This window comes from Hesperophylax consimilis, chromosome 25 (assembly GCF_061612785.1).
Source record: "Hesperophylax consimilis isolate HC1 chromosome 25, BYU_Hcon_1.0, whole genome shotgun sequence".
NCBI classification, from domain to species: Eukaryota; Metazoa; Arthropoda; class Insecta; order Trichoptera; family Limnephilidae; genus Hesperophylax; species Hesperophylax consimilis.
Window position 1 is genome coordinate 7,408,151 of NC_142860.1, and position 27,683 is coordinate 7,435,833.

At 37.5% G+C, this 27,683-nt stretch overlaps 1 protein-coding gene across 2 annotated transcripts in view; it reads left to right on the plus strand.

The window, feature by feature from the left end:
* m-cup (ankyrin repeat protein mann-cup) overlaps window positions 1-27,683 on the plus strand; it is a 37,020-nt gene that overhangs the window by 3,199 nt on the left and 6,138 nt on the right. Inside the window, exons 3-11 of one of the 2 annotated variants that reach the window (XM_089646961.1) lie at window positions 14-171; window positions 2,705-2,885; window positions 9,309-9,484; window positions 19,881-19,976; window positions 21,074-21,251; window positions 21,845-21,945; window positions 22,037-22,192; window positions 23,442-23,575; window positions 24,329-24,463. In XM_089646961.1, the coding sequence (XP_089503087.1) occupies window positions 14-171; window positions 2,705-2,885; window positions 9,309-9,484; window positions 19,881-19,976; window positions 21,074-21,251; window positions 21,845-21,945; window positions 22,037-22,192; window positions 23,442-23,575; window positions 24,329-24,463 (1,315 nt within the window). The remainder of the gene's footprint in view (window positions 1-13; window positions 172-2,704; window positions 2,886-9,308; window positions 9,485-19,880; window positions 19,977-21,073; window positions 21,252-21,844; window positions 21,946-22,036; window positions 22,193-23,441; window positions 23,576-24,328; window positions 24,464-27,683) is intronic. The other variant, XM_089646962.1, reaches the window with a different exon arrangement.

A 27,683-nucleotide genomic window follows, 5' to 3' on the forward strand; every position in this document is an offset into this window, starting at 1 on the left:
TAATTGATTTCAGATCCGTCCACTACGTGACTCCCCTGTGGTGCGCCTCTGTGTCTGGTAAACTGGAGGTGATACGTTGTTTGGTACGCCACGGAGCTGACATCAACGCGGGCTCTGACAGCGGCTCAACCCCCGTGCGAAGTGCTTGCTTCATGACACATTTAGATATTGGTAATTATACTTCTTACATTTTAGCTTTCCTACATGTTTTCCAGCAGATTATTTCTGGAAAATACACATAGAAGAGACTAATTTGTTTTATTATTGTCACTTAAGTAGCGTTTTAATGTAACTTGTTATTCGGATACATGAATTGAATTATTGAAATGAAATTTACAGAGATGTGCAAAATGGGTACCCAAAACCATTTGAAATGCAAAATGGAAATGGGTCAAAACTGTTCCATTTGAAAATGCAAAATGGTTTTTAGAAAACCATTTCAAATGCAAAATGCAAAATACCTATTTTCAAAATGCAAAATGGTTTCTCAGGTCAAACAATTCAAATAATTATTGATTTTTTAAACAATTTTGTTATTTTATAATGGACACCAGTTTAGAACAAACATATTACTATCATACTTACATGATGGTAAATCCTAAAACACCACGACTACAGATTATGAAACCACAAAAAATTTGCACGGGACTAATGTTGCCAACGTAAAAACATAGAAACTGCTATCTAACATTTAATATTACAGCGTCATGGCCCCATGTTCAGTATGTGAATCAGTATTTTTTGTAATGGTATCACTCAATTGCCAGGACTCCTACTAAGGAGCAACTTGACAAATGTAAATTATCTCTCATAGCGAGGTTGAGGACCGACTGATATTTGGGGCTTAGGAAAAAAAGATGAGTGGAGATAGTAAGAAGAATGTTGCAAAAAAGCATTTAAAATGGAAAATGCATTGAGAAAAGCATTTAAAATGCAAAATGGAAATGGGTCAAAACTGTTCCATTTGAAAATGCAAAATGGTTTTTAGAAAACCATTTCAAATGCAAAATGCAAAATACCTATTTTCAAAATGCATTGAAAATGCAAAATGGTTTCTCAGGTCAAACAATTCAAATAATTATTGATTTTTTAAACAATTTTGTTATTTTATAATGGACACCAGTTTAGAACAAACATATTACTATCATACTTACATGATGGTAAATCCTAAAACACCACGACTACAGATTATGAAACCACAAAAAATTTGCACGGGACTAATGTTGCCAACGTAAAAACATAGAAACTGCTATCTAACATTTAATATTACAGCGTCATGGCCCCATGTTCAGTATGTGAATCAGTATTTTTTGTAATGGTATCACTCAATTGCCAGGACTCCTACTAAGGAGCAACTTGACAAATGTAAATTATCTCTCATAGCGAGGTTGAGGACCGACTGATATTTGGGGCTTAGGAAAAAAAGATGAGTGGAGATAGTAAGAAGAATGTTGCAAAAAAGCATTTAAAATGGAAAATGCATTGAGAAAAGCATTTAAAATGCAAAATGCAGAATGGTTTTTAGAAAAGCATTTAAAATGCAACATGGAAAATACCCATTTTGCATTTTGCATTTTCATTTGAAATGGATTTATTTGAAATAAAGCACATCTCTGAAAATTTAAGTGGTTGCTTAAACCAGTGAAAATTCCACCATTTAACAGGCCATTGAACTTTGATACTTAACAAAATATTTCCGAACGATGAAACGAAAATATTATCATTGTGTGTTGTTTTTCGTGCATGTTCTTTGGAAAAAAATGATGTTTTGTGTAGCTGGTTTCGAATGTGGATGTGGAATATGTATGTAGTTGGTTTGAGCGTGTATTTTGTTAGGGGTAACGGAATTGATCTATGTGTGAAAAAATAAAAAATGTACGAAATTTAATAAATCTTGTGTAATTTACATACCTATAATGTTTTGTAATATCCAATGACCACTCTAATAAATTTTACTAAAGATAATGGCTTGAATGAAATAACGCGAATCATGGGAGATATACTAGTCCCAGGGAATGGGACACCCGGGGACGAACATGGTTACTAGCTTTTTGACAGAAATCACATAATATTTGACCCTACGTTAGAAGCTACAGGATTGAATTGGCTCTCTCTCTGTCTGTTACGTTATAATTAAACATGGGCACACTCTAGGGGAGGTTCAGGAGTAACTCACAGTTTGTAAGGGCGGATAGCTCAGCTGGCCACAGGCAGCGATGTTAGCGTTGTAGGCGCAGGCTACTCATGCGGACATCTTGGAATGGCGGTGCCATTGTTTACCCAAATGGTTTCAACAGCTTCAACTTTGTACCTGGTGATCTACGGTAACACTTGTGCGAGACGGTTTTGTAATTGTGCATGATAAACGTGAGCAGTGCTTGGCATAATACTCGAGGGCGAGATGCGGAATAATGTGGTCCCATTATTGGGAAAACGTGCGGGGGTCGATCGTACAGAACAGCTACTGCGATGAGATCCACGGTTCAGAGCACTGCCTGTGACGAGGTTGTGCTGGGTAATGGGTGTCGGCCGGCGGCGGCTTGAGTATGCCGCTGGTGCCGTGCGTTAGGTTTATGTAACTAATCGTTTCTGCGCGAAATTTGAATCTATGCTAGCCCAAAATTATTACCTTACAGTGTGAATAAATAAATAAGTTTAGATAATCTGTAAAAAAAATAATTTATTACTCGTTTTGATATTGCAGTTCGTTTCCTGGTGGAGAATGGCGCAGACATATGCCAGGCTAACTACAATGGGGGCACTTGTCTCATAAATTCTGTTCAGTCGGCTAAACTGTGCACCTTCCTACTGGAGAATGGGGCTCAAGTCAACGCCACAGATATGCAAAACAAGACTGCCCTTCATTACGCTATACAGGAACACAGGTACATAATTTATTTTATCTTATCAATGGTTTTTGTTGATTGCAATTTTTTATATCAATGAAGGTATTAAATAACCTGACAATATTTGCATTAAAAGAATATAGAACGGTTTCTGTTTTGTTTTGTACAAGGGTTTAGTGGAAAACTTTAGTCTCTCATTAAAGTTTTGAATCAGCCACTCAAAATTATAAGCTTTTTTTAAGGTTTTCTTAAAAAAGGCGGATTTTGTAAAACCTTCACAGCGCAGTGCCTTTTTTATGCATTTTAAAGGTTTCTGTTTTATAAAATACCTTTATAAGTTATCTTGACTGCATTTTGTTTAACTTTCCGAATGATAAAAATCAACAGCATTTATGGACTTGACCTTGAACTTGGCAAAATTTTTGCCTGCGGCGCTTCTATATACACGCTTTGATTATTATTTTGCATGGGTTCCGTTTAATAATGAAGTTTCTGATAGGTAACAGAAGAGACTTTTGATAATTTTTATTGAATAGCAATCATTCAGATTTCCGGGTGCTATGAAAATATTTAACATTTTCAAAATCTGTATTACAAAATATAAAATGGTTTCGCGACAAATTTTCCTATTTTTAGTCGGCCACCCAAAATTGTAAGTATTTTGTCTATGTTCTAATATTTTATAATGAAACAAATCGACAACATTTATTGCCTTGGCCTTGGAGATATAAAATTTTCGCCTGCGGCACTGTGTTTTTGCGCTTTATGATTGTTTTATCAAAAGATTATAGTTTTAGAAAATATAAATAGGTTTGTGACACCACTGACTGCCAAATTAACCACGTTAAGCTGTATGTACCCTACATCATGCAGCTGCAAACAAATTGAAAATGGGTAAATTAGCCCCATGGTTAAAAAGGTTGATCGCCATTGGAATAGATAATTAGAATAGAAAGAATCGATGGCATGGTCTGTAGATAGATTCTCCTATCTTAACAAATGAATCGCCATCTTTAGAGCACAGGCGTCTGTCCACGCAACTGATGCGCAGACACATCCGCTGTTAAGACAGTGACAAACCTCACCCATGCTAAGTCACCTAAAGAAGCGAACCACATTGGATCACCTATAATAATAATAATAATAATGAGTTTATTCCGGAATGTGGGGATGTTTGTGCAATCCTACACATCCCATAAAATATATTCAATAATATTACAATAATATACATTAAAGAGAACAATAAAAAGAACAACAGCAAGAGAAGACATTAAGCATTAGATTGACAGGACCAACAATATTCTCCAGTGTGCTGCGATGCTTGAGCCTGGACTCTGTCGGGATTCCATGATAAGGACGTTTTCAGGGTTATTTGTCCTTTCCCTTAACCTGTTAATCGGGGAGTTCAGTTTTGAATTACGCAGCATATAACAGGCGCGAACTCCTTCACTAGGACGTATCAATACGTCACGCCCGGTGGACATTAATTTTATTTTTTTTTATTTATGCATCAAAAAAGTGAAAACATCGAATTAAAAAAATAGAATATTAACAAACAATTATAAAGATTACAAAAAAATATAAAAAAGGTTATAATTACAGAACGATAAATAAAAGCACACAGATAAAAGAGAAACATTGGGTTTAAAAAATTAAAATATGTTAAAATTAAAAACTCAATTTCCGTGTGATATGTTCGGAAATATACGTCCCGCTTGTTCCAGGGCGCAACATATATTTCAAGGACGTATTTATACGTCCTACCCGTACCCGATACTGTTTACGTTTGACGTATTTATACGTCCCGCCCGGTTAACAGGTTAAACCTTGGTTTTTATTAGAGCGGTTCGATGGGGTTTCAATTATGGGGGGTCAACATCTTTCTCCAGCGCTCCGTGTTGCTCGATCCTGGAGTCAAACGCAATTCAATGATAAGGACATTTCTGGAGTTGTTGATCCTTCCCCTCAGTCCTGCCACCCTGGTTCTTGGGTGGTTGTTGGTTCCAAGGGTGGCGGTACCTATACCCGCCCCTCAAATTGGTCTTGTTCTCTTCACAACTTTCCTCAAATTGAGAATTCCATAGTCTCACTGGTTCCAAGCATTGAGATTCTTGTGAGGTAATCAAGTAAATTTTATTTTATTTTGAGACTTCATCTCCTTTATTATTTATTGTGTTTGTGAAAAATTATTTATGATTTATACTTAATTTAATTTGAGTTTTTTCATTTGCTCTTTTTTTTTCCTTGTAACTTTTGAGCGTGACCTCAGTGGATTAAAAAAAGTATAAATCACAGAATATTTTTCACAGACGGTCAAATCCAATAATGATCTGGTACCGAGGGGAGGCGCCAAAACTAGGCAATGTGTAAGTCAAACTAATCATTATTCTGTATGTTTTCTTATTATATACAGTGAAACCCACATATGTATAAGGTTCCCACAAATATTGTTTAAGAAGTTTTTTTCAGTCCCAGGGAAAACCTTATCCCTTTGTGGTTTTCTTTTAAATCTTGTTTTTTTTATACTTAGAGCTTACTTTACGTTACCTCAGTTGGACAAGGTTCTAACTGACATAAACCATTTCTTTTACTCATTTCTATAACCAAAATCTTTCAGAGCCATGGCTGTTGTATTTCTATAGATACTTGTATGACAAAGTTCCAACATTTTATTGTGAAAGGTTCTAGCATCACTTTAAACCTTTTGCAATTGCCATTTTGGTTGTATCTGACAGTTGATCGTTTTTACAAGGCGCACTTTAGTTGGACAGGGTTCTAACTTCACCTTACCATGTTCTGAGGCGTCAAAGTTTGCAAAGATGATTTCTCATAATATATTTAACATTTTCTGATTTTGAGGTTCATCTTGTGCAAAGTATTTTAGTTTAACACATTTTAAAGGAAAATTAATTAGAATGTGGCCCTGTCTTGGAATGGCATTAGGGAAATGTAGTTAGAACCTTATGCAATGAATTATTATACCGTAGCTGGTTGCGTATGGTTCTATCTACACGTTTAGGTATGTTCTAAAATGGTAAGTATACGTCTTATTTCAATAGTTTCCTTTAAAGAATGTTAAACTAAAATGCTTTACATAAGATTCTATCTCAAAATCAGAATTCGGTAAATAGATAATGAGAAATCTTACTGAAAAAAAACTCAGAACAAGATAAAGTGATGTTAGAACCCTGTCCAACTGAGGTGACGTTTTGGCTTTCTGCTGAGAAAAAAATAAAATAATAACCCCATTCTTTTATAAAACATAACCACACAATGGTGAGTTCCAGCAGTGTTGCATATGTTTTATCTCGAATGCACAATCACACGGCTGAAAGAGTTATAAGAGCGTTTCACTGTATACTGAACGTATTGAGCTATGCTTCCTGCATGTTCTTAATTGTTTAGGAGATTTATTATTTGTCCCCAGGGGTTTTTTAATTTACCATATTTAATATGGAGTCATATTTCCTTCTTCTTTTGTTGGGCCATGCATAGCTTTAACCACTCGTGCCACATGGTGCTATATCCAGTGGCGGCCAGCTAATATGTGCTCCCGAGCGCCGAACAACCAACAAGATTTCCGACATGACTAATCACAATACGAAACTCGGTTCGGTTATAATATCTCATTCAAAAGGTACCTACTTATTAAGCGCGCTTAACTTGCAGACCGACTTTGACTTGTGCCTATGTTCGTAGCAGTTCGTTTTCGATTGCGATCCAAAATTTAACTGCTTTGTCGCATATTCTGTGGAACAGTCGAAAGCGTGGGTACATACCAGTTCATACTATTCTTTGCAAATAATACCATATCATGGACGGCGTTCGGGGTTTTACCACCACATCAGAAGGAACGGTTTATTCAGTAGAAAGTTAAACTAAAACGCGTATGTTTAATGTTATTGTCGATATCGTGGTTTCAATTTACCATCTGCTATTTTCAGCGAATGTTTCGCTTCTTCGATACAAGCATTTAAGATAAAATTTGTCATTAAGAGATGAGTGATGGTCAGATTACTTATTATCAGTTTAGTCAGTAGGTACTCGCCGTTGCCGGGCACGGTCTGTTGAATTAAAAAATTTTCTTACTCTGCGAAAGTTTTTAAGTTTAATTGCAGGTTATATCGATCTTGTATATCAATTATTAATAAGGTACCTATATCAATTGCAGGTTATACTAATTTACGATTACTTTTGTGTTTGTTCAAAGTATAAATTAAGAATGAGTTTGAATGTGGAATACATTAAGAACAATAGGTCGAGTTTTGAAAACAAAGTGATAATAAAAAATGCCGGTCCACCTTAAACCTGAACTGATAATAAAACAAGAGTGAAAATCTGGATCGAAGAAGTTTACTCGATCATTTAACAAAACAATGTATAACAAAGCTTCGTAGCGCTGTGCATGTGATCAATTGAATAGTTTATTTTGTTTTACGTGTTGAATTTACGATGTTGATTCAGTTTGGACAATCAGCGGTGTTACTGATGTAACTCACCTTTCTGAAAAAATCAAAAAACATAATTCTTGTCATTTACATTTACAAAAAGTTTTGAGCTTAAAGGTTTTAGGAAAAGTTGACATCAGAATGCAATTGGATTCAGGCTACCGTGCCTAAGTTAAACACCATAATGAGCTATTTAATAAAAATCGATACAGGTCAAATTTCCCAGAACATGATTTCAATGTGACGCTTAAAACGTATGACTTCCTAAATAAAGTTAAGTAAAAGTGAACTCTGTGCAATTTACGCCCGCGACGATTTTTCAAAACCTAACGGCGCTTTATCAATTTTACAAATTTTTTATAGTACTTGTTTATTAGAAGACTTTCCCGAGACTGTGAAATTACTAAAACTTTTGTGCACCATTCATGACCTTTGGAATGACCTCAGTTGAAAGCTAAAGATGTTTCTCAACGTTAAAAAGAATAAAATCTTATTTAAACAAGTTGAGCCAGGACAGACTGAACGCACTATCAGTGTTAAGCATTGGTCTTCGCTAAACAAAAGGAGCAGAGAATAGAACTTCTTTATAAATATGTATGTACCTCTATTTAATTTATTTTATGACTTAATGTTGTAATCCGGTGAACCCCCACATATTTTGACCACCGGCCGCCACTGGCTATATCTGTCACCAAATGATACATCCTCATAAAACTCGTTTTCTACTAATGGTTAGACATATACAGGTTGTCCGGGAGTAAATGTGCTAACTTCGGGGGGTGATTCTACACTATAGTACATACAAGTAAAAACCAGAAAGTAATTTTATCGAAATTCCAACGTTTTATGGTAGGTTTTAGGTAGAAACTTAATTGTTTGTACGGGAAAACTAATATTCTCCTATGGAGAAATATTTTTGTATGGGAGAATAAACATTTGAATATCGAAAAAAGTTATTTATCTTTTTTACACCTACCATCATGTAGAATTACTTCCCGAAGTTAGTGCCTTTTACCCCCGGAGACCCTGTATAGACGCTAACGTATAATTAAAAAAAATTCTATACAACAGAAAACTGCTGTACCCTTCACCGGTCAAGGTTTGCTAAATGTTTTAATAATTACTTTTATATCTTATGTAAAATAAAATTGTGGTAAATATAGTACACAAAAAAAAAAAATCGGTTTGGATTTAAATATTTTTTGATTATATCCATTTAAATCAATTTCTGAAAAATCCTCTCATCTGTTTTCAATAATAGTATTTTATGCTGGGAGTCGTTCAAAAACAGCGAATCTATTTGAAATTGAATATTAATCGGGAATATTTGATGACATGATGTTAATTTGTCTAGGCCTTAGGGGTTAAAGCCTCTATGGACTGCACGTCCTAGATTTGGAATGGAATGAATTATTTTCTTGCCTTTTTGTAACCACCATTTTCCCCCTGTCCTATTTGGGTTGCAATGCCTCCCGACGTTCCTGTACTGGGCTATTTCAAAGGCCTCCGTCCATTGCAGCTCACCTTATTTATACCAATACTAAATATGTTTTAAATCTTTGTCTTTAAATATTATTGATAGCCCATTCCTCTTGAAATGCTATGGCTTATACGTGCTTGAAATCTATAGTTGTAGTCATTGTTATGATTTTTTCAAGATACCACACGGTAGAACAGATGTTCTAGCACAGTATAGCCTGACAAGAGGAATGGTGCTATTGAAGGAAATTTCTAAAACACTAGATATAATTTTTAATTACCCTTTAAATAAGCTTAACCTTTTTGTATACCTATCTTCCCAAATGTTTAAATGTGTCCCATTGTTAAAATAGTGTCCCATTCCCAAATGTTAGAATGGTAAATCTTGTACTGTAGATGGATGATTGATCTGTCATATAATAATTTGAAACTTCAATTGAGCCTGTGGTCTGCGCAGGGTCTTGCAGCGTTCGGTTTATGTGGATTGCTTACCGACCCGCGGGACGTCGTTAGTTAATCCTGCATGTGTTTACAGAGTGGAGACCACAAAGTTGCTGTTGGACAATGGCGCGGACCCCTACGCGGTTTCTCGCTCTGGCGATGATGCTCTCCAAACTGCCTGCCTCAAGGGGGCTACGCAAATATTCTCTCTGTTGACAGGGCGCATCCATTATAGCCAAGAACGTATGGCAGATGCGCACGAGTTGATTGGTAAGTTACCGATATTCGGTTCTTTCTTCCACATATTGCACAGTTTCCTTGAAGTTCAGTTTATGAATAATTTCTGTAGCGTCATTTTTGTGAAAAATCATCTTAAGGAGACTGTACATATCTGACATCCTAAGCTCTATTTAATTATTAAACAGACACTGAAAACATATTTACCTGGCAGGTCACTTCAGATAAACACTTTTATTAGATTGTTTAAGGCCCAGCATACCGTTTTTCGAATTGTGAAATGGGCAACGCCCACCTCTATTAGTTTTCATAGGGTTTGTATAGGGTTACCATAGTCGTTTAAATATAAGCAAATTTAAATTTACGATCTCTTACATTTGCTAGTTGACAACTATTGAAAACAACCTTTTTTTATAAAGTCTCCATGTGACATGTAATTAACAAAAGTCGCCATGCATTTAACGGCTACACGTAGTAAGAGTTGAAGAACAGCGGCCGTGGTTAGTTTGGCACTTTTTTTTTTTTTTTTTTTTTTTTAAGTCGGAGGCGGTTTACTTAAGTTCCCCGCGAGCACTTAGGCCATAGGCCCATTGTACTATCTCCCATTTTACCTCATTCCCTTGCCAGTAACCCGGTCCCTTTAATGAAGTTCACCAGGGCTGTCATTGGATATGTGGCGATGTCTTCTGGTTCCACACTGTGTCTTCCCAGGTATCTGAGCCTTATTCCCAGCAGAGCGGGACATTGGCACCATAGGTGAATTGGAGTTTGGCACTTGATAAATAAACTTTTCATCTCAGTGGATGTGAATTTGGATTTTGGCACGGACCGTTATTTAAAATGCCGGTAATTCTCAACCTGTGAGATATCATTATTGTTTGTTAATTTTATATTAAATGTAACTCGTATATTTATTTTATACTTACTAAAAATTTCATTTGAATATTAATGATATTTCTCTTTACAACACGAATTTACTTTTTTAGCTTAACAAATGTATGAAGATTATCTTAAAGAATAACATATATTTCATGTGTTCAAGGGAAACTTGTTATAGTTCGGTAGAAATTCGGAATGCCGGGTCTTAAGCTTGGAGAAGATACGACTTTTAATATATCACGGTCATAAATCTTTCGTTGTTTCTTTGATGCAATACTAGAGGAAATGATGGAATATGTTTTTACGTTTTGTAGTGTGAACAAACTTTTTTGTTTTGGTATTTTTTAGTTTTATTTATTTTTCCTTTTATAAAAACACTGACAAAAAATTTAATATGAAACTATGTTTTATTACACAAATGAAAAAATATCTTTGTTTTAAACCACTTTATTACATTTATAGACGTCGACCGGTTTCGGTTGAACTCAACCTTCATCAGGACAGTACAAATATAAACTAAAATATAATACAGAGGAAGATTATTAAGTAAACAATAAAGAAAGAGAAAGTATATAAATGTGAGGGAGAGAGCATCAGGGCAGCGGAGTAGGTAGTGGGGTCGGGGAGGGGTGGGGATTACCCAGGGAGAAAGGAAACATCTTTAAAATAGGGCTTTTAGTGAGTTCTATCTGTTTGTTTAAAATTGGGTAATTATTTTTATTTTTACTTGCTTTTGAGATTTCCAATGATTCTAGATTATTGAGACGTATTCCTATTTTATTTTTATGTAGTATTTGAACTCCTGTCGTTCTATTAAATGTATGATTAGTGTTAATTAGGTGTTCGGCGAATTCTGAAAAACCGGTATTTTTTAAACACCTGACATGTTCTTTTACTCGAATATTTACATTACGCGCGGTTTTACCAATATATATTGCCGGGCAATCGTTGCAATTAAGTTTGTAGATCCCAGAGTGGCTAAACGTATCTTCTTTATCTTTACAATTATTTAAAAATTTGGCTAAGTTATTATTAGTATAGAAGGCCGGCCTAATTTCTGATGGAAGTTTAGATGTGCAAAGGGAAGAGAATTTACTTATGAACAAAATTCTACGCCATTGGGTAGTTAAATTATTATTATTAATAGTTGGTAGAGCATTATATAGAAATTTATTTGTTGCGATTCGGCGAAGTTTTTTTGAAAGGATTTTATCAATAAGATCATTCGAGGATCCCACCACTTACCCGCCCCGGTATAGGTAACTTATGGTTACCCCTTCAGGGCTCTTGCAAGGACGCTAATTTTTTTGTTAAGAACGACTCTACATTTAATAAGAACGAAGCTAAACCTCGAATGTCCCCGCATACGTTTTTAGGGAAGCAGTCTGCGAGTGCTTACTGTGTACAATGTTAGTTTGTTAGTAGAGTACTTGCCTCTGTTTCTATGTTAGTAGAAGGGGAAAAAAATAAATACAAAAATAAAAACAACTGGTGTAGACTGTTTGTCTACATAGTATGTGCATAGTAATTTAGAGAAAACAAAAGTATAAACGAAAAACATCTGGTGCTGGTCCGGAGAGGAATAATCCACATTCTTTTCGGCGGTCCCGAGGCGAGTCAGTTGGTGATTGGGTTGATCGGTTACGAAGTCAGGGGACCGCTCCCCTTAGCCGATTTCTCGGTGGTGCCCTGAAGAAAGTGTAATTGGGAGATGGGGGAGTGGATACCCGAAGACCCTAGGGAGAGATGCGTCGAGTCGTCGGAGGCGGGGAGGAAGATCCCCTAAGGTCGACCGACCATCCCTCAAACCTGCTACTGTCCTCGGGGGAGGCGCGTCAGGTTTGTGGATATCCTGTTTCCGGGGTCTGTCCGTTGGCCGTATGAGGGGACGAGGTTTATCCACCCCCTTGTGGGGAAAATAGACATTGACAGAACATTGATGTTCAGTTTCATCCCGGACTCGTGTTGCCCCTAAAGATGTCTTCTATATGGGTGTATAACCTGAATAACAAAATATAAGAAAAGAAAGCAGAAGAGAAATGTGAGGAAACTATAAAGAAAATTATGAAGCAAAAATAAAACAAAAGTATGAAAGAGAAATTGAGAATTGGTAGAAGCTACAATTTCCATAGCAAAAAAAATAAAAAATAATAATAATATATATATTATTTGTCATTCCAAGGTATCCACAAAGATGGGAGCTGCAGCTCCTGGGTCTGGTGTTTATCATCTGAGCTGGGTGAAGAACAATTATCAGCAAAATCTGGCGAGGGTGTAAAAGAGTATACAAATCATGGTCAAGGAAGTCAGGAGCAAGTACACCAGGTTATGATTGATTTTACTCTAGTCAGCGACTCTCAAAGCTGGCCATCTCTCAACCCATGACTTAACATACTTCCTCAGACATTCGAAATTTGTCTTGTTCGAAACGAGATCGGCGTTCCAAACCGGTCTCGTGATTACATCTAGGCCTCTCAGTAATTCATCCCTCGCATCCGTCATTATCTCGCAGTGCCACAGAATGTGCTCGGCGGTTTGGTCCGTATTGCCACAGGCGCAGTTGGGATGGGGTGACAGGGAGAGTCTGTGAAGTCTCCCCCTGAATTCCCCATGTCCGGACAACAGTTGAACCATATAGTGGTCTGGTTTGATGAAAGCCCCTTCCATTCTGAGTTTAATTGATGGGAAGAAGGAGAAGGTCCATCTTCCCATATTCGACCTATCCCACCGAGATTGCCACTCTTTGAGTGACAGCTCTCGCATTTGTTTAAGTCGACTGGGTAGGGTCCCGGCACCGCCTGGTGTAATAATTACACCGAGGTGGTTGGCCGGGAGGCCCCTAGTCAGCTTTTTCTTTGTAAGCACTTCCCTAATCTCTAGATCGATTGGCAGGACACCTGCCAACACTGGAAGTGCGTCCGAAGCGACTGTTCTATAGGCTCCAGAAAGTGCCAACAAGGGAGTTCGCTGGCCCCTCTTGAGAGCCAAGAGTATAAGGGCATTATCCAGACGATGTTCCCAGACGCAGGCGGCATAAGTGACTTGCGCCACAAAAACCCCCCTGTATAGGAGACGGATCGCTGGTGTCCTCAATCCCCATTCCGTAGTGGAGATTCTCCTCAGCTTCAGAAAAAGGGCCTGGGCCTCAGTGGAGACTTTCTTAACGTGGGCTAAGAAGGAGGACGATCGATCTAGAGTAACTCCAAGATATTTTACTGTCTCTACGAACTTGATTTTGGAGTCTCCCATTTTGATGATTGGGTTTCTCTCTCTGCTGAGAAAACCTTTCATCAGGAGACCCATGGTTTTTTGGGGAGCGAAGTTCAGTCTATTTCTCTCTCCCCATTGGAGGATCATGTTTAAACCTTCACCTGCCTTTCGTTCAAGCTCTCTCCTACTGTTCCCCGCAACCAAGAAAAACTTGTCATCAGCGTAGTCGACCATGATGCATCCCGCAGGCAAGGGTAACCTGGAGGAGTCATCAAACTTTATGTTCCAGAATTCAGGGGCCAGAACTGATCCCTGTGGGCAACCCATGTCCACCTCACGTTCGATGACAAAGTCCCCAAAGGTGAGGATTATGGTTCTATTATTGAAAAAGTCTGAGCAAATTTTAAAAAGCCACGGAGGGCAGCTTCTACTTTTGAGTTTGTTGAGCATCATCGGCCACCACGCATGATCGAAGGCACCTGTGATATCAAGAAAGATCCCCACGACATACTTCTCAGGTCGAACCTTCACCCATTCAAGCGCATGCATAAGGGCATGCTCTGTAGATTTACCGGGAACAAAACCGAACTGACACGGGGTGGGAGGGGTGAGTGTTCGGCGCAGGCGTTCTCTGATTATTTTTTCCAGTACCTTACCCATTATAGGCAGCAGTGTTATCGGACGGTAAGCCTTGACATCAGAGCGTGGTTTGTCAGATCCCTTTGGTATAATCTTGAGCATACCCCTCTTCCATACCGAAGGGAAAATTCCTCTTCGCAAACACGTCTCCATGACCTGCAGGAACTCCTCCTGGGCATAGAGCCATACTTTCTTCACGATTATACCGTTGATTCTGTCATGCCCAGGTGCCTTCTTAGGACCCAAACCCTTAATTATAGTATCCATCTCTTCTCTAGTTATTCGCATCTTATCCTCCTGGGAGAGGGTTCTCGGTGGAATCCTTGACAGATTTCTTATCTGTTTATGGTGGTCGCTTTCCCCAATTACTGAGTCTAATGGGACTAACTTTCCCAGAAGTGTATTGAGAGTGGTTTCCACGTCCACTGTCTCAACGTCCCTACCCTCAAAATTTGAAATTACACTCGAAAGATACCGTTCAGAGCCTTTTCCGGATTTTTCAACGGCGCTGTGGATTTCCCACGGGTTGGCGTTCCCTATATCTTTAACCCAATTATGCCAATTAGCTCGTTTTGCTGAGAGGACTGCTAACTTGAAGGTTCTACGTGCAGCCCTGAGGCGCTCCATGCGAGCAGCGATCTCCTCCTCCGTAAAGCTGCCTCGTTTGGTAGCGCCCAAGGCCCTGTAGGCCTTCTTGTAGGCTCCCTTCAGCAGAGTCAGCTCAGGCGACCACCAAGGATTCCTTGTAGACCTCCTTGGGTTTGCTCTTCCCAAAGAGGACTCGGCAGCTGACACTACGGCTGCATTGAAAAAGTTCCCCAAGTTTTCCGGATCTCTTGCTGCTACGTCATAGAATCCCCTTAAAGTGTCGCGTAGCGCCTCCCCAAATTTATCCCAATTCGCCATTGTGGTTTTGAAATTCCAGGAGGATCTCGGAGTTCCGGTCTTTTTGACACCCACAGTAAATGTAATGAGCCTATGATCGGAGGCTATTGCGCATTCATGTACCTTCCAATGCGATATCTTGGCCGCAACAGATCCAGAGCAAAGAGTTAGATCTATGTTGCTCTCCCCGAGGGTATTCGAAAAAGTGTATAGTGAGTTAGGCTCATTTAATACAATAAGACCTTGCGCCGCAATTAGATCTTCTACGGCGTCTGATCGTTCCGTCCTATAGCTTACAGCATGATCGAACCATATCGGGGAGCGAGCGTTAAAGTCTCCTCCTATAACTATGTTACGACCTTTAAGCGCGTGAAGAGCGCGCGTCAGGCTCAAGATATGCGGTTCAACCGGGTTCCCATACTTAAAGTATACTGAGATCAAGAAGATCTCAGTTTCGCCAAATCTAATAGATACGCAGGTCTGGTACTCGTTCGACAGTCCCACCAGAAGGAGGGGGCTGATCACAGAAGAGTTAACCAGGATACCCGCCCCTGGAGAGGTGCCTACTTCGAGCACCAGACCTGGTGGATTTATCGGTGTCTTACCAAACCAGGTGTATTGCTCCTGAATAAGCAAAATGTCGATTTTTAGGTCAGACATTGTCTGCAGTGACTCCAGTGTGGCGGCTCTGGACCTCTGCAGGTTGATCTGACCTATTTGGAGAAGGGGGTTACAGGCCATAGTCCGTCATTTTTACTTGAGTCTCCACTGCAGCCCGTAGGGCTGGGCAGGATCTGTCACCAGTGGGATGATTTGCCGGCTTTTTGAATTTGGTACATGTTGCACAGGTACCGGGTGCTGTTTTCTTGGGGCAATTCTCAAAGTCGTGTCCAGGTTGGGCACAGTGACGGCAAGTGATAGATTCCTGGGAACAGGATTTACTAATGTGCCCATATAAGTGGCATTTGTAGCAACGCGTGGCTCCTAGGTAGTCCCGGACACGACAAGCATTCCACCCCAAGAAGCAGTATCCACTGTCAATAAGGGCCTTCCGTACCTCGGGATGGCAAGTTACCACCATATTCATGGTGCCTGTATCCTTTTTTCCAAATAATGAAACTCTGCGCATTGTGCGCACGTGGTCATCCTGTGAAACGGTGGCTTTGCCGTCTATGTTATTAATAAAGATTTCTTTAAAAAAAAAATCAATAAGATCAGATTGATAACCGTTGTTATTAGCTATTTGTTTTATTGTAAGGAGTTCGTTAGAAAAATTATTATTAGATAATGGGATGGTGACTAGCCGGTGGATCATGCTGTGAAAGGAGGAATGTTTATGTGAGATAGGGTGATTGGAGGTATTATGGATTACGGTGTCAGTAAATGTAGGTTTTCTAAAAATGTTGAAGTTAATTCTATTTTTAACGATAGACAAAGAAAGATCTAGAAAGTTTAAGCTGGAATTTATGCCCATCTCTAATGTGAACTGGATTTGTGAGTGGAAGGAATTAAGGAGTGTCAGGAAAAAAATTAAAAACTCTTTGTGAACAAAAAAAATCTATAAATAAAACAACTGTATTACTACCACCAAAAAAATTTTACGACCGCGTAAAAAATCTTTCGTCCACACAGTTTCACCCACAGGAGATGTCTCTCTTGGCAAAGGGATTGAAATACAACCTTCACTATACCAAACGTGACTATAATGACGCCATTGAAAATGTTGCAGTAGATGTCGAAACCGCGCTACATAAGGCTCCAAGTACTTTCCTATACAAAAGTGCAGAAAGGCTAAAGGATTTGATACCCACAAATCTCCCTTCTTTTAATTCGGAAACCCTACACGCAAGAGCTGTTCGAAATAAGTTAAAGAATGATAACCTAGTGATAACAAGGGCAGATAAAGGCAATACTGTAATAATTATGCCCAGAGCAGAATATAACTGCAAAATTGAAGACTTTTTAAATAATGATGCTTTTGAAATATTGCCTTCAGACCCCACTAATAAATTCCAACAAAATGTGAAAAATGCTTTAAAAGACTGTAAAAACCAAATATTCGTGGATTCATCATATGATCAAGTTAAATTTCAGACTAAAAATCCTAAAATACCTAGACTATATGGATTCCTAAAAATTCATAAACACAATAGTCCCATTAGACCCGTTGTTTCCTGCTGTAATTCCCCTACTTTTAAATTAGCCTCATTTGTAACCAATGTATTCAATAATGCCAATGTGTTTTTCCCCAAATACACAATTAAGAACTCTATGGAACTAGTGAACGATTTGAAGGATCTAGTACTCCCAGCTAATTCTAAACTTATTTCTTTTGATGTTGTCAATTTGTTCCCTAATATACCTATAATAGAATGTAAATCTTTAATAGCTAACTTACTAAATAGTTCCAATTTACCTAATGACTTCTCTAACGATCTTACTCGCCTTTTTAACCTGTGTTTAAACCAAAATTACTTTAAATTTAATGATGTTGTTTTCCAACAACGATCTGGTCTACCAATGGGCGCTCCTACTAGCCCTGTACTAGCTGATATCTTTATGGATAATATAGAAAATAAAATATTTGCATGTAATTCCCCATTATTAAAAAATATTCTCTTGTGGAAACGTTATGTGGATGACATTTTTTGTATTTGGACGGGCACAGAGCGCCAGTTAAACACTTTCCTGACACTCCTTAATTCCTTCCACTCACAAATCCAGTTCACATTAGAGATGGGCATAAATTCCAGCTTAAACTTTCTAGATCTTTCTTTGTCTATCGTTAAAAATAGAATTAACTTCAACATTTTTAGAAAACCTACATTTACTGACACCGTAATCCATAATACCTCCAATCACCCTATCTCACATAAACATTCCTCCTTTCACAGCATGATCCACCGGCTAGTCACCATCCCATTATCTAATAATAATTTTTCTAACGAACTCCTTACAATAAAACAAATAGCTAATAACAACGGTTATCAATCTGATCTTATTGATAAAATCCTTTCAAAAAAACTTCGCCGAATCGCAACAAATAAATTTCTATACAGGGTGTATCGGCACGTACCCGACAAACTTTAACCAGCTATTCCTTAGCATATTTGGAGTAAAAAATCTTATGTGCACTTTGCTGTCCGGTAACGTTTTTTTTTAATAAAAAATTTATTATTCATATTTTCACCACATGTCACCACTGTTTTATCCTTTGACAGAGTTTGAAAACCCATCTGGCAAATATTTTATTCGAATTCCGTTGAATAATGCACGTGTGTACCTATATTGGCGCACGTTTTCAGTCACAACGAAATAGTACGGCACCATTCGTCTCATTTTTAACTATTATTATTTAGTGTGTGCGAAAGAGCGAAGACGCTTTTTGACATACTTGCTTATAACAGCTGTTTAACACGAAACGCAATGCCAATGACAGTGATGTAGTGTGGAAATTTTAATTTTTTTTATTTTTAATTGAAAAAAAAATGCTACCGGACAGCAAAGTGCCCATAACATTTTTTACTCCAAATGTGCTAAGGAATAGCTGGTTAAAGTTTGTCGGGTTAGTGCCGATACACCCTGTATAATGCTCTACCAACTATTAATAATAATAATTTAACTACCCAATGGCGTAGAATTTTGTTCATAAGTAAATTCTCTTCCCTTTGCACATCTAAACTTCCATCAGAAATTAGGCCGGCCTTCTATACTAATAATAACTTAGCCAAATTTTTAAATAATTGTAAAGATAAAGAAGATACGTTTAGCCACTCTGGGATCTACAAACTTAATTGCAACGATTGCCCGGCAATATATATTGGTAAAACCGCGCGTAATGTAAATATTCGAGTAAAAGAACATGTCAGGTGTTTAAAAAATACCGGTTTTTCAGAATTCGCCGAACACCTAATTAACACTAATCATACATTTAATAGAACGACAGGAGTTCAAATACTACATAAAAATAAAATAGGAATACGTCTCAATAATCTAGAATCATTGGAAATCTCAAAAGCAAGTAAAAATAAAAATAATTACCCAATTTTAAACAAACAGATAGAACTCACTAAAAGCCCTATTTTAAAGATGTTTCCTTTCTCCCTGGGTAATCCCCACCCCTCCCCGACCCCACTACCTACTCCGCTGCCCTGATGCTCTCTCCCTCACATTTATATACTTTCTCTTTCTTTATTGTTTACTTAATAATCTTCCTCTGTATTATATTTTAGTTTATATTTGTACTGTCCTGATGAAGGTTGAGTTCAACCGAAACCGGTCGACGTCTATAAATGTAATAAAGTGGTTTAAAACAAAGATATTTTTTCATTTGTGTAATAATGTCAAGCCACAAAGTGTTTGCTTCCTTCGATAATTTTTATGTTTTATTAGTTAAGGTGCTTCTAACATTGAAAAACTTTTTAGGTACTAATAAAAATGAATGAATTTATTTATTTCAATATGGGCATAAAATAAGTGACTGCTTAGTTCTGTGATTTTTTATTGTAATTGCTGTATGAGTATCAATTTGCAAGAGAGCATGTTCTTCCTTATTTTGGAAATCGATTATGTAGATAGATACTGATACTGTAGATAGTCATAGATATACAAAATAAGTATGTAAATGTATTTTCACAAAGATTGAAGATAAAGTTCCCAGAAAAAAATCACAGTCATCACAATCAATGAATGACACCAAAAATGTATAATTTTGTTTTATGCTCTCTTCTTTCATGTCATATAAATTTTCAACTAAATAATACTTCTCTCTAGACGATTTTATTGTATGAAAAATGATTTGAATTTGTTATTTCAGGATCAACCTTGCTGGATGACTTCAATGACATAATGTACGCCATGCAACACTGGAGGATAGCAAACAGAATACGAAACAGCACACCTCATTACATAGGCAAACTAACTTCCATCTTTCTTATTATATCTTCCGTTTTCTTTCAACTCTCAACAAGCTCGACCATCCGAAATAAGCTAAACATTGAACAAGACCTCTGCTACTCCTTCTTGAAAAATCATAATTGAGGTGGCTTCATCACATGTCCAGAATTCCAGAAGACCCAATTCTGAGTGCCTTTCCAGAGGGAAGACGTTCAGTTTGCCACCGCTCACTAAGTTGGGAGCAATGGGGGTTTTCTTTAGCCCGTAGGAGCCCACTAGAAGTAATATCCAAAGGCAAAATTAATGTATAAGGTCAAAACTGCAATTGTAGTGCTTCGTGATGTGGGCACAATTCTTGAACTCCCGTTAAAAAGATAAAAATAAGACAAACATGTATTGTAATTTTACATCACTTTTCAGCACGCTATTCAAATTCCGTACTAATAAATCCACCTGTCTGTATTAATACTGTCTGAAATGAATTCCATATGTGGTTTCTCAATTCAGCACTATGGGATTTTCTGTTCTAAGAAATAGTTCCTACAAAACATGCTTGTGGAGCTTAAGCGGTAAATCGTGCAAGCGTGCAAATCTTATGAGATTTGTTAATACCAAATTTGTACGGAGTAGTATTTTGCAAGAATTAATAGGTTTTTTCTGAAATTATCATGTTTTAAGTTGTTATTAAAATATTATTACTTTTTTATATAAAAATAGGAAGTGTTTTGCTTAAATTATGATTTTAGTTTTAAAACAACTTTTTATTACTTACAACATTATATTCATTATGTATCTTTTTGCTAGGTCGCTAATCTCTGGTGCAGTCTCAGTGATATGGTGAAATTCCTTTAGATCTAAGGAAAAATATATATAATTATGGAAAAGAGCAACGTAGGATTTATAGATGAGGAAATTGGTTTGGGAAGCAACTTCACAGGCTGTGCGAGGTGACGCCAGGCCTAGTATGGATGGATGCCGCCAAAGTAGCTCAAGACAGCGACACTGGGAGGCGTCTTGTCGAGGCGTGGGGCCCCCGACCCGAATAGGATAAGGGAAGGAAGTTGAAATGATATCTTTCAATTTAATAATTTTTACTGTTATTTTGTTTCCCAGCCAAGCGCCCCCACATGCCTCCCCGCGTGGCGTATCGCCAAGCTGTGGAGTTCACCTCGGAGGCGGAGTTGGACGTTATCTCTACGGACATTGACGCCATGCGCATCCAGTCACTGCTCATCTGTGAGCGGGTACTGGGCATTGCGCACAAGGACACAGTTTTCAGATTGATGTACAGGTGAGTCAAGACGAATAAAGAACTGGATGGAAGCAGCAGTAAACTGGCAGGAGTTGAAGTGTTTTTTTCTTCTTTTAACAGTAACTCCACACAGGATAAATAATTTGAGAAAAATAATTTGAGGGATGGGTAGGAATTTGGTGGTCAGTGCGTCCAAAAATGATGGAGGTACGAATCCATTCCTCCCACTGCGATGCCAGTCAATGGGTCGAAAGAGTCCAATTGAAGAGGTCTCTCTTGATCCGGCCTGTTAATGGGTAGATGCATACGCCACCAAGACGTGGACAAACTTCACCCCATGATCCCAGGCATCCCTGCTAAGTCACCAAACGTAGCGAACCACTCGGGATGACTTATGCCAGAGGTGTTGGTTGTCCAATAAATTGTTCCCGGGGCGGTGGTACCTATATCCACCTCCCATCGGACAGCTTTGAAATGTTCATCATCCCAGGAGATGTGTGGAGTATAGGAAACAGTGTTCATTTGTATGACAGTCAATATTGTCTATCTATGAATTATGGTTATTCAAAGTCCCTCAAAGTGAGGTCATTTTAGTAAGTAAGTATTTTTAAAGTTTCCTCTAATGTTTCCAGGGGTGCATCTTACGCTGATGCCTTGCGCTATCAGCGCTGCATTGACCTGTGGATGTGGGCCCTATCCATAAGGATCGAAAGAGACTCCATTTTATACACAGGTAAAAATAATAATAAATGATTGAGTTATGAGTGTGTTAGGAATGAGTGATTTTGTTTTGGTGATGATTAAATTGCCCTGTTTGCTTGCAGATACCTGCTACTCGGCTCAGGCCATTGTGAAGATCATGATCGACCTAAAGGTGGGCCGGCTTGACCTCACGGCCGATGATTTCATGGACACGAGGTACCTGCCGCGCTTCTGCGACGTAGTCAACACCTTCAATATGCTCACTGAAACTCTCAAAGGTTAGCCCATTTCTCCATGATTCAATTTTTTTTTTACTACATTAACTTCACACAGGAGGCCCTGAGGAAAATAATTTTCCTTAGTGCCTATGTTATTAGAACTAGGCCATAGGCTATATTGAAGAGACCTATGTTGTGGGAGGGAGGAAACACAGAGGCCAGAAATCGTTACATAGCCGTGCTGTTGAACTGAAGAACGAGTCGTGGAAGTGACCCGTTATCATGTGATAAATGTCAAGCGTGTACAAATGTTGGGCGCCAGTTTGGCGTGTATCCCGATGGTGCACCGGTGCCGAAGGGATCAATGACTCTAGTTCCTCGCAGCATCTTCCATTGTAATACTGGTAGAACAGACGGCATACCTACCTGATGCCTGTGCTCTAAAGATTGCAATCTGCCTGTTAAGATAGGGGAATCTCTCAAACGAACGATTAAAGTATCTGCGGGTTCTGCCCCACCTTCTGTGAGGCTAGCTTGACTATGGCTTCGATGGAACCTCCGTGACTGAGCTGGCCACTTAGAGTTACACTCAGCATATCAATGGAAGGCATGTTGGGAAGATTGCTTCCGTTGTGCGAGACTAGATTGTCATTTCGATCCCTTTTAGACAAATCAGACATGATTGGGTCTTTGAAACATTAAATTCGACTAGGTTATTCTTACCCCAAGAGGAAACTCTCTCGAGGTAACCGTCCTTTCTCTGCTCCAAAGACCCCCGAGCTGTTGGAGTTTGTGTATCCTTTGGGGGCTTGTCAAACAAAAAGCTATCATGGACTGTACTGTCAGTTGACTGAGCTTAGCGAAGTCATGTTTTAACTCAACCGTTTTGCAATTTGTCTGTCCGTAAATTTGTGTGTTCATTCTGTTTCCATGTTTCTGTAAAAAATTCTTTTTTGAAATTGAAATTCTCGTTTTTAGTTGGACTGCCTGAAGAAGTTTTGAAAAAAAATTGTCACTAGGATAGTGAAGTTTCTTTGGACAACTTGTTTAATTCCTTATTTGAAATTTAAAAAAATGTTACATGTAATACATATATGGTTTATAATTAAGTAGGTAGGTATTTAAGTACCTTCTTACAAATCTTATGATTTCAGAGGAAATTTTGATTTTGATTAATTAAATAAGAGAATATTAGAATCATACTTTTTTGCACGCTAGGTCTACTTACTGTTCACAGAATTACTATGTAGTTAAAATTTTTTTTATTTTTCAACATCATTTATAAATATTTTATATTTTGTGTGAATAGAAACACGCACTATCCTGGACATCAGACCTGTGTACAAGAAGCAGTCGGAGATGTTTGACCGCACCCTCAAGTGCATCACGCACCTCATCTTCCTTTTGCTGGCCACTGCCACCACTCCCGAGACCAGACTCAAGGTAACACATTAAAGTCACTTGTGATAGTTACGATTCGAGCTGTGTTGCTAGTTTATAAAGTTCTCCAAGAGATGTCTCTAGTGTATAGGTTTTGCCCCTCCATTCAAATTTGTTCTATTTGTGAATGGATGCAATACAGGTCAGTGTGTGAAGATTTCAATGGTTCAATTTAATTGCTCATGGTGGGTTCACATGAGGACAGGACAGTACCGTCTTCTCCCAGCTCCAGACCCATTGTCCTAGTGGGAACAGTAGTTTGGAGGACAGATCTATGAACCAAGACATTTTCCCAGAGATAGATGGGCAAGCTATCTCCGCAGGATAGTGTCTCACCCCCCACTACCGAGTCCGGCCGCATTGTCCGCATAGACAGGACAATAGCCAGCTGCTCCATGCATACTTATTTCAATTAAAAGTTAAGCAGTGAATCCACCATAAACCTAAACTAGTGTCACAATGTAGGTACCTGAAATGTACCCCTTTTCAACAGTTATAAAATGTACAACTTTGTTGAAGCAGATTACGCGAGTTACACAGTGGCAGCTTGAGATTTTTGTGTTTACTATAATTGAAAAAATATGAAAGTATTGATATTGTTGTAGCCAGAAACAATTAAATATTTTTTATTAATTTTACCTATAGAATTCAAAAATACATAATACTTATAATTATATGTACAATACTGGAAATTATTTTGTTTGATCACTGGAAAACTTCAAGAGAGTTTCACTGTAATATAATTTTGTATTGTAGACTAAAGAGCTGGTAACTAACCTGGTGGCTATGAATGTGCGGAGTTCCTACACAGGAGACACCCTCCTGCACTTGTCCGTGTCCCGCCTCAACGTCATTAAGAGCACCTACTTCGCAGAGGATATGGATGTAAGAGTAAGTTTAGTATCCCCCCTAGGTAGTCATTTGTCATTAGCTATTAACACCTCCTTGGGTTCTCTAAACAAACATGTAACTCATTCAAACGAGAGCATGCGCCTTAACCTTTTCTATGCGTCATTAATTTGTATCACTTCGTTCACACGCGGGGCTATTTATTATCAATCTAATTTATGACTTTAAACAATAATCACGCATGGATTTTAAAATTTGTTTTAAAAAATACGTCGCTTATGTCTTGAATTATCTTTTCAAGTATAAATAAACAATCCGAACATCAATGGGGCTTGATAAAAATTCGAAGTATATATTCATAATGTAACTGATATGGTATGCCCGGGCGGCCATGTTTATTTCAAGGTTAACGATACACATGATTATAAACATGCCGGAGTAGAGCTCTTCAACTGTGGTGCGATGTAAGTGGTTGATTTATGGGTGCGATGTCGCGTTTGACTGGATACATGAAATATTGACACACTTAAAAAGGTTCATATAATAAAAAATAACTACACTTAAATTTACAAAAATAATGAAATAATTTTTCTGTTATTATGTCACCGTAAATATGTATCACTCAATATAATTTTTTATCGTGATTTTGAAACAGTTCTCAACGCATAACGGCAGAATCATGGCTTTCATGTATTTCAGCAGCTTCGCAATTATTATCGACGTCACTGTCACTAATTTCAAAATCTGAATCTATTTCTAAAGTAGCACCAAATATTTCTTCGTCATTAAGACCACGACCCGACATTTTGTATTTTGGCAATAAAAATACTTTCAAGAATTGATAAAAAGTCAAACTTGTACAACTTTACACTTGATTTTTCACTATAAAAAAGTTTTAACCACGTATCTTTATTTGAAAATAATCTAACACTGACGAAATTTTATATTTCTTCAATAGTTTGAATGAATGTATGTAACTGAACTTATTTTAAAATATGATAAATCAGATTTAATGTACACTGTAATTAAAATAGTTCATATCCACGAAAAAGCAAACAATAATTCGATAAAACAATGTAATCTACACGGCGAGCGTCTCTGTTTGAGAATCTTATAAAATGCGCCTGCGCAATAACGTGTGTAAAGACGCGGGAAGAATTTAAACTGATTCATTTTTCGCTCTGAGTTGGAAGATCCCTTCAAATCTTTGTATCGATGATAAGGATACGTATTATGGATAAATATCGTAAGATGTCAGTAGTGTAAAGATGTGAGATTTTTTAAGAGTATAAGTTTTACCGTGCTCAAGCATGTTTCATACCCATAACGCCGAAGAAACTTTGCGTCGCACAGATGTGCCACCCGCGTACAGGGCATGTACAGTGCGTCGCAGGCGTGCGTCTCCCGCAGAGAAAAGGTTAAGTACCTTTGCACTACCCATTGTTTTATGTGTATGACATTATATAACCACTCGAGCCATTGTTTGTATGTAATATACATTTACCGTATTATTTAATTCATATCATTCCCCAAGATGGAAACCTAATTTTCGCCGTCTATCCCATATTTTTAGGTTCATTTGGCACATTATGCCAAAAATCGCTTGAGTAAATAAAAGTAGTTGTGGTTCTATGGCAACCTCATTATTTGAGTTTTGTGAAGCAAACAGAGAAGGGGAAAAGAAGAGAGGGAGAATAATAATATTATTTTTAAATTTTTAATGCTGCTTTTAGTAAAATATCAATTGAAGGGCATCTGACAAAGTTAGAAATAGTGTAAAATCGTGGTTGCGTATTTATTTTTATTTATTTATTTTATTTATTATTATTACATTTATTACATACAAGATATACAAATATAAAAGGAAGCTTTGACTGTCCAACTAGGAAGTTTCCCGTTTTAGGACAGTCAAATTGGCAGGTTGCGTGTACATAATTCCAGGTAGGTACATGTAAAATATAAAATAAAATTAAAATATAACATATAAATGTAAGAAAGAAAAATAGAAAGAAAATATTTTTTTAGGAAAATACAATTTAGCAGTAATGAACAATAAAATCCAGATAGGTACATGTAAAATATAAAATAAAAATATAATATATCAATGTAAGAAAGAAAAATAAAAAAAATATTTTTTAGGTAAATACAAAATACAAAATCGAGGAAATCAACTCAGACTACGTTTTTTAATAATTTTTCGGAATCTGTCCTACCTAAGTCTAATAACCATTTAGTAATTTTAGTACCGAAGGCTGATAATTCACATAGTTTAAATTGAGAGGGGATTTTGTTGTATATTTTTGGTCCCAGGTATGAGAAAACTTTTTGATAAGCCGCAGTATTGCTAGTTGGAATAGAAAGGTCGTTTCTGCTCTTACTTCTGGTGTGATGATTATGATCGACTGTTATCGTTTTGTTTTTATTTTTGTGGACGCAGATTGTTATTTTTTTTATGTAACACTGTCGAACATCAAGCACATTAAACTCCTTGAAGAGAGCGTCGCTCGAGTATCTGAAGGGTTTCTTCATAATGACGCGTAGAATGGATTTCTGTGCCTTCAGTAGCGGGTATAATATTGTTAATCCTGTTCCACCCCATCCAATGCAACCGTAGGTTATGACGGAGTTACAGAGCCCGTAGTATATTTTTTTAATGTCTTGAGTTTTTATAATTTCCCGCAATGCTATAAATATATAAATAAGCTTGCGGACTTTATTAGCTGTGTTTTCAATTTGTTGTTTCCATTTAAGATGGTTATCCACTATTATACCTAAATATTTAATAGATTTAACACATTCAAGGGTTTCGCATTTACAAGTATGGTTATTATTTCCAAGGCTACACTTAATATTATGTATTGTGAGGTGATGAGGTGTTTTGGGTTGACCTGCAAGGGTAGCGCTAAATGTGAGATATTTTGTTTTTTGTATGTTTAGTGTAAGCAAATTACTGTCTAGCCACTGTTTTACTCTGTTTATACCTGTGTTCGCAAGGTGGTGTGTTTCTATCCAATCATCTCCTTCAAACAAAATAACTGTATCGTCAGCGAACGTGATAATTTTGCCACCAATGTGTTGGTTACAAAGTTCGTTTATGTATATAATAAAGAGAAGGGGCCCAAGTGTACTTCCTTGTGGTACCCCAAAAGTGTATTTTAGTGAAGTGCTAATAGCCTCGTTAATTCTGGTTTGTTGAAATCTATTAGATATATAACTTTCTATCCATCGAAAAGCTTTTCCCTTTATTCCGATATTTCTAAGT